At 60.6% G+C, this 5,947-nt stretch overlaps 1 protein-coding gene across 1 annotated transcript in view; it reads left to right on the top strand.

Annotated features, from left to right (window-relative positions):
- The window catches only part of RBM10 (RNA binding motif protein 10), a 34,398-nt gene that overhangs the window by 21,021 nt on the left and 7,430 nt on the right, over positions 1 to 5,947 (top strand). The window contains 7 exon segments of the mRNA XM_040632521.1: positions 1,365 to 1,451; positions 3,604 to 3,664; positions 3,784 to 3,960; positions 4,340 to 4,500; positions 4,675 to 4,772; positions 4,859 to 4,946; positions 5,559 to 5,745. Of these exon segments, the coding sequence (XP_040488455.1) occupies positions 1,365 to 1,451; positions 3,604 to 3,664; positions 3,784 to 3,960; positions 4,340 to 4,500; positions 4,675 to 4,772; positions 4,859 to 4,946; positions 5,559 to 5,745 (859 nt within the window).

Below are 5,947 nucleotides of genomic sequence, written 5' to 3'. Positions count from 1 at the left end.
CCCCCCCCCAAACAAATACTACTTTGTAATCGAGCGCTCCCCATCGCCTGATTCTTACGGACACAGTTCCCTGCCCTGTGGCCCTGTGTCCCATCCCCCCCGCCCCCTCTCTCTCCCCCTTCCTGACCCTCACTATCTCCTCTTCCCATCTCTTGCTACCCACTGGGCTTCCCATCAAGAACCCACACTCACCACTGGCCCCTTCCCACCACCAGGCACTAGCGCTGCCCCTCCACCTCCCAGCTGAGCTTTTGGAGAGAGGGCCACCGGGGAGGGGGGAGGTTTCCTTCCATGGAGGCTCCCACTCCTCGGGGACCACCCTGCTCCGGGGTTTAGGCAGAGCCAGGATCTCGTTCCACTCTCAGGCATCACTGGAAGTCTAGCCACTGGGGAACTTAGTTGTTGGCACACTAACTAGCAAGTCCCGTTTTGCCAGCTCTCTGCATGTGAGTTTGGCCTTTTGATTTCCATGCGAGAGGCCAGCACCGCTCTGTTGATCTAAAGTACCAGCCAAATGCGATAGAACTCACTTCAGATGCCCTAGCCCTCCCCCGCACCTACCCCCCACAGGAGTCACCACTTGCCCACTCCGCTGGGGGCAGGCCTGCCTTCTCAGCAAGGAGTCATGCTGTCAGGAAGGGAAGGGAGCCTGCTCCCCCACCTGACACGGTCTCCCCACCCAGCAGCTTTGGGACCATCAGAGACCCAAGGACCTGCTCTGCTCACCTACCCAGAGCCTGGCTCACTGGTGTGGGGCACGGAAGGAAAGCGTCAGGGGAGGAAGGGTCAGATGTGGTGGAAGCGGGGCTCCGCAGGGCGGCCCTGGGGCCAGCTCTGCCCTAATGCCGTGGGCCCAGGACCCAGCCAGCCCCGGGAAGACAGCCTCACAGCAGGAACTTCCATCTTTTAAATATGGCTCTTTCTTTTTCCCCTTCTCCAGCACTAGCGCGCGTGCGCTCTCTCTCTCTTTCTCTCCCCTCCTCTCCCTCCCCTCCCCGTCCCCCTCATCCCGAGTGTAGCCTGTGTAGTGCTGGCCCTGGGTGTGGCCTGGCAGTGTCAGGGTCGAGTGGGGGGTTTTCCCCACTGTCCGGCAAGCGTCGGTCAGCCGAGCACTGTGTGCCTGGTGGCGTGTGTTCACGTGTGCGTGCGCGTGCCCGGAAAGGCAGCAAACAGCTGCGCCCAAGGGCTGTGGCGCTTTCCCTCCCTCCTTCCCTTCCTTCTTCCCTCGTCCGTTCTCCGACCTCCCTCCGTTCCCTGTCCCTCATCCATCCAGCTGAAGGGCTCGCTCACTCTCTTCTCCTGTGCTGAAACGGTGCGTGGGGCACTGCTGCCTGGGCCTCACTGTGCTCTGCTTTTTCCCGCAGCACTCCCTCAACATCCTGGGCCAGAAGGTGTCCATGCACTACAGCGACCCCAAGCCCAAGATCAATGAGGACTGGCTGTGTAATAAGGTACAGGGGCGGTGGGCAGCGGTTGCCATGGATAGAGACAGCGGCGGTGGCGGCAGCGTCTGTCCCCCTGGGGCCTCTGAGGTGGCATAGGTGTTGGGGACCGGCTCAGCTCAAGTAGCCACCGTCCCTTGCCGCCTGCCCACCCACCCAGGTGTACTGGGCTTTCACTCGAAGCCAGGCTCTGCCCTCAGGAGGCGCAGTCCTGCCTGAAGTCCGAGTAGGCTTTCCACAAGTTTTTACATAAGCGACTAACTAGTGACGGTGGAGGCATGGCGTGGTGTGTCAAGTGTGGACTTCTCGAGCCGGGCTGGCTGGAATTGGAGCCTCCCACATCCTCCTTGGTCTCTGCCTCACTTTCCTCACCTCCAAAACACGAATAGCGATGACCCCTCTCCCCCAAGGGGGTTGGGAGGATTCCGGTGTGGCGCTTGAGAGGGTAACCCTTGGGACAACGTCTAGCCCACGGTTAGCTCCCTTTAGCGTGCGCCTGTTCTCCCAAAGGAAACACAGGCTGCTTTGGGAGCCTGTGTCAGGTGGCCCAACCTTGACAGACACTCTGACAAAGCCATGTCTACCTGAGGCTGAGGCCACAAGCTGTAGGGTCTTGCAGTTGTATTCCCTACAAGGAACCTGAGGCTCAAAGGGGTGCCACTGTGGGTTACCCTTGAGGCATGGCTTGCACCCGATCACAGGGGACGTGGATGGTACCCTGGGTTTGGCTCTCCCCTGGGGCCAGCCTCCCAAGCAGCCCGGAGGTAGCCTTGTGCTGCCACAGCCCCACCTCCCGCAGCCAGCTGGCAGCCCTAAGACCTAAGGGGAGGACTGAGAACTGGCCGAGCCCCCCACCCTCCCCACAGTAAGAATTCTGCCTACCAAGGGAAGTGGCACCTTTTTGTTTTAAAAGAGAGAGTGTTATCAGAAGGCAGGTGTCCATTGTCTCTGCAGGGGTAGGGACGAAGTGACGGTGGCACTCTGTCCCTCCTATATTTTCAGAGACTCCTCAAAACCAGGGAATTCTCTCCTTTACCCTCCTGTAATTCCCCGCATCCTGTTGGTCACCAGGTCCTGACGCTTCCATCACAAAAATGCTCTCCCTTGCGATTCCCGCTGCCCAGACCAACCGTCACCCTCTCCCTCAGTCGCCGTGGACCTCTCCTCTGCTGTGCTGGCCCTTTGTGTCTTTCTCTCGCCCTCTCACCCGTAACATTCCTCGAAACCACCTCTAACCACGCCCCTCCGCCTCTGCTTAGAACCCACCCCCCAAGTCTGAGCTCGAGCGTGACCACCCTCCATAATCCAGTGTCACCTGCCCGTTCCAGCTTCCACTTCTGCCTCTTTCCTCACCCTCCTGCGCCAGCTACAGAGAATGTCTTGTTCCCTTTGCTAGCACTAGCTTCCCAGCAAAACCAGACCGAACCAAAGCAAACTTCTGGGCCTCCCAGATCAAACATCCCACCAACTGTCCCCAGCTGAGCGAGCCATGCCCCTCTTGGACTGTTCCCCTCCCCGGGTCCCCACAGATAAAACCTGCCCCCCCCCCGCCCGTGCTACATCTGCTCCCTGCTGTTAGGCCGGGGGCTAACGTCCTGGGCCTGCGGGGCAGAGCCTGGCACAGGAGCAGTGCGTGGGGCCTGACCGTGGGACGGAGATAGAAATGTAGAACCTCCAGGCATAGAAAAGCCGGAGGCTCCTGGAGGCTGCCATGTCCAGGGTTGGGTTCTCGGGAACACCAGCGTAGTCCTCGAGATAAAGGAGGGATGGGAGTCTGGCCAGAGAGGGGCTACTGGCTTTTAGGTGTGGAAACACTGAAGGTTTCTGAAGAGGGAAGCAAGTTTTAGGAAGAGGAACCTGCTAAAGGGACAAGAAAGGGGGCGGTCCTGGCAGTTGGTACCTCAGAGGAGGTGGCACTTGTCACGGGTGGGGGAGTTGTTGATTTCCTGAGTTGAGGAGGTGGCACTGAGGGACAAACTTGAGACCATGTGAGGTGAAGAGTCACAGACTGGGAATGACAGCCAGGGCCCCCTGCCACCCCTGACCCTGGGACCTTCCTTTCTGGGGCATGGTGGGGTTCCCTGGGGGATCTCTGGATCCAGGTTTGGAGGGTGCAGTGGAAAGCCACACCCACTCTGACAGCCTGGCCTGTGCCTCGCAGTGTGGTGTCCAGAACTTCAAACGCCGTGAGAAGTGCTTCAAGTGTGGCGTGCCCAAGTCAGGTGAGGCCCTCCTCCCTCCCCACCTCCCCGGGACATGGGTAGAAGTGGGGAGAAGGGTGACCAGCCTTGGAGTCTGCCTCCCCCTTTGTCACCGGCCTGTCTTCTGCTGCCCCTGACAGAGGCAGAGCAGAAGCTGCCCCTGGGCGCGAGGCTGGATCAGCAGACGCTGCCGCTGGGTGGACGGGAGCTAAGCCAGGGTCTGCTCCCCCTGCCACAGCCCTACCAGGCCCAGGGAGTGCTGGCCTCCCAAGCCCTGTCACAGGGCTCGGAGCCAAGCTCGGAGAACGCCAATGACAGTGAGTCAGTTGTTCCTTCCTTTCTCCCTGCCCTAGGGTGTCTGGGCTGGGCTCTCCAAGGCCAGAGAGATGGCGGTGACCAAGAATTAGTCCTCCCAGGGTCTCTGCCTGGTGGGGGGACCGACGTGATGTAGGGAGAGCAGGGGAGGAGCATTGCCCGACTCGACTTTGGGGGTGTGTTGGGAAGGGTCTCGGCAGGTGAGCGACTGAGCTGGGACTTGGACTGACAAGCAAAGTTTATCCAGGAGGAAGAGGTGAGAGGAAGCAGCAGGTGCAAAAGATACGGAGGCCAGAGGAGAGGGGTAGTGGGGAGACACCAGAGGGTAGGGCTGGAGCAGAGTATCCGGGGTGCCCCCTAATGCTGGGCCCCTTCCCGCAGCCATCATTTTGCGCAACCTGAACCCACACAGCACCATGGACTCCATCCTGGGGGCCCTGGCACCCTACGCGGTGCTATCCTCCTCCAATGTTCGCGTCATCAAGGACAAGCAGACCCAACTGAATCGTGGCTTCGCCTTCATCCAGCTCTCCACCATCGTGGTGAGGGCGGCACAGGGGGGGGCCGGGCAGCCAGGGTCCCGGCCCCCGGGGCGGGGAGGAGGGACCCTAACCCCAGCCCCTGACCGCGGCTCCAAGCCTGGCAATGGGGCAATGGAGCCGGGGGCCTCCCCGGGCCTGACCCTTGTGCCCCTGCCTCCCCTCCTCCCGTTCCAGGAGGCAGCCCAGCTACTGCAGATCCTGCAGGCCCTGCACCCGCCGCTCACCATCGACGGCAAGACCATCAACGTTGAGTTTGCCAAGGGTTCTAAGAGGTCAGGACCCCACCTGTGTCCCTTCCCAGCCGGCCCCCCAGCCTGGGGCTTCTCATCTCACTCCTAGTCTCTGACATCCTCCCCAGGGACATGGCCTCCAACGAAGGCAGTCGCATCAATGCTGCCTCTGTGGCCAGCACTGCTATTGCCGCGGCCCAGTGGGCCATCTCACAGGTACTCAAAGACTCCCCTCTGCCCCAGCATCCCCACACTGGGGCCACAGTCTCGACCCTCCCGCGCCCTCTCTGCAACCAGGAGGGCTGGCTTGCTGTCTGGCTTTCCATGGACCCCAAACCCTCACAGTGGCTGCCGTGGGCTTTGGGGGCCTCGCCGCAGCTCCCTTCCCAGTCACCTCCTCCCAGGCTTTCAACTTCAACACCATCGTGGCTGCTTTTCGCTTCTATTTGGTTATTTTATCATCCTGAATTGTTACAACTTCTTTAATAAAACGGAATTTATAAGTGGCTGAAAGAAAATTGGGAGATGAAAATAAAGAAGGGGAGGACGGTGTCTTCCTTGACCTGACACCCAGCGCTTGAACTACGCCACACATGTACCAGTGTCAGCCCTGGGAGCATTTTGGCACGAGTCTTCGGTCAATTCTTGTTTTTGCCGCTGCCCTGCCCTGCTGTGGCCGGGCGGCCCTCACACTTCACTTGTCTGAGGCCTGCATGCTTTCTGTCAGCAGACAGACACTAGCCTCACCTGTGGGCAGATGCTTCTTAGCTGGTTCCCCTCCCCCTGCGCCCCTTCCTCTGCTAATAAGCCCCTCCCACTGCCCCTCAGGCCTCCCAGGGTGGGGAGGGTGCCTGGGCCACCCCCGAGGAGCCACCGGTCGACTACAGCTACTACCAACAGGATGAGGGCTATGGCGGCAGCCAGGGCACAGAGTCCTCTCTCTATGCCCATGGCTACCTCAAGGGCACCAAAGGCCCCGGCATCACTGGAACCAAAGGGGACCCATCTGGAGCAGGTGAGCCCCAGCATCTTTCCCTGAGCCTGTGGCGGGGGGTGGCAGGCATGGGGTCCTGGGCCCCATCATTCACAAGCATTCTCCTTCCCTCCCTGTCCATCATTACAGGTGCGGAGGCCTCCCTGGATCCTGGGGCAGACCCTGTGTCACTGCAGGCTTTCTCCCGCGCCCAGCCTGGTGCCGCCCCTGGCATCTACCAGCA

This window comes from Ursus maritimus, assembly GCF_017311325.1.
Source record: "Ursus maritimus isolate PB19 chromosome X unlocalized genomic scaffold, ASM1731132v1 scaffold_X1, whole genome shotgun sequence".
Lineage (NCBI taxonomy): Eukaryota > Metazoa > Chordata > Mammalia > Carnivora > Ursidae > Ursus > Ursus maritimus.
This window is presented reverse-complemented; position numbering and strand designations above follow the sequence as displayed.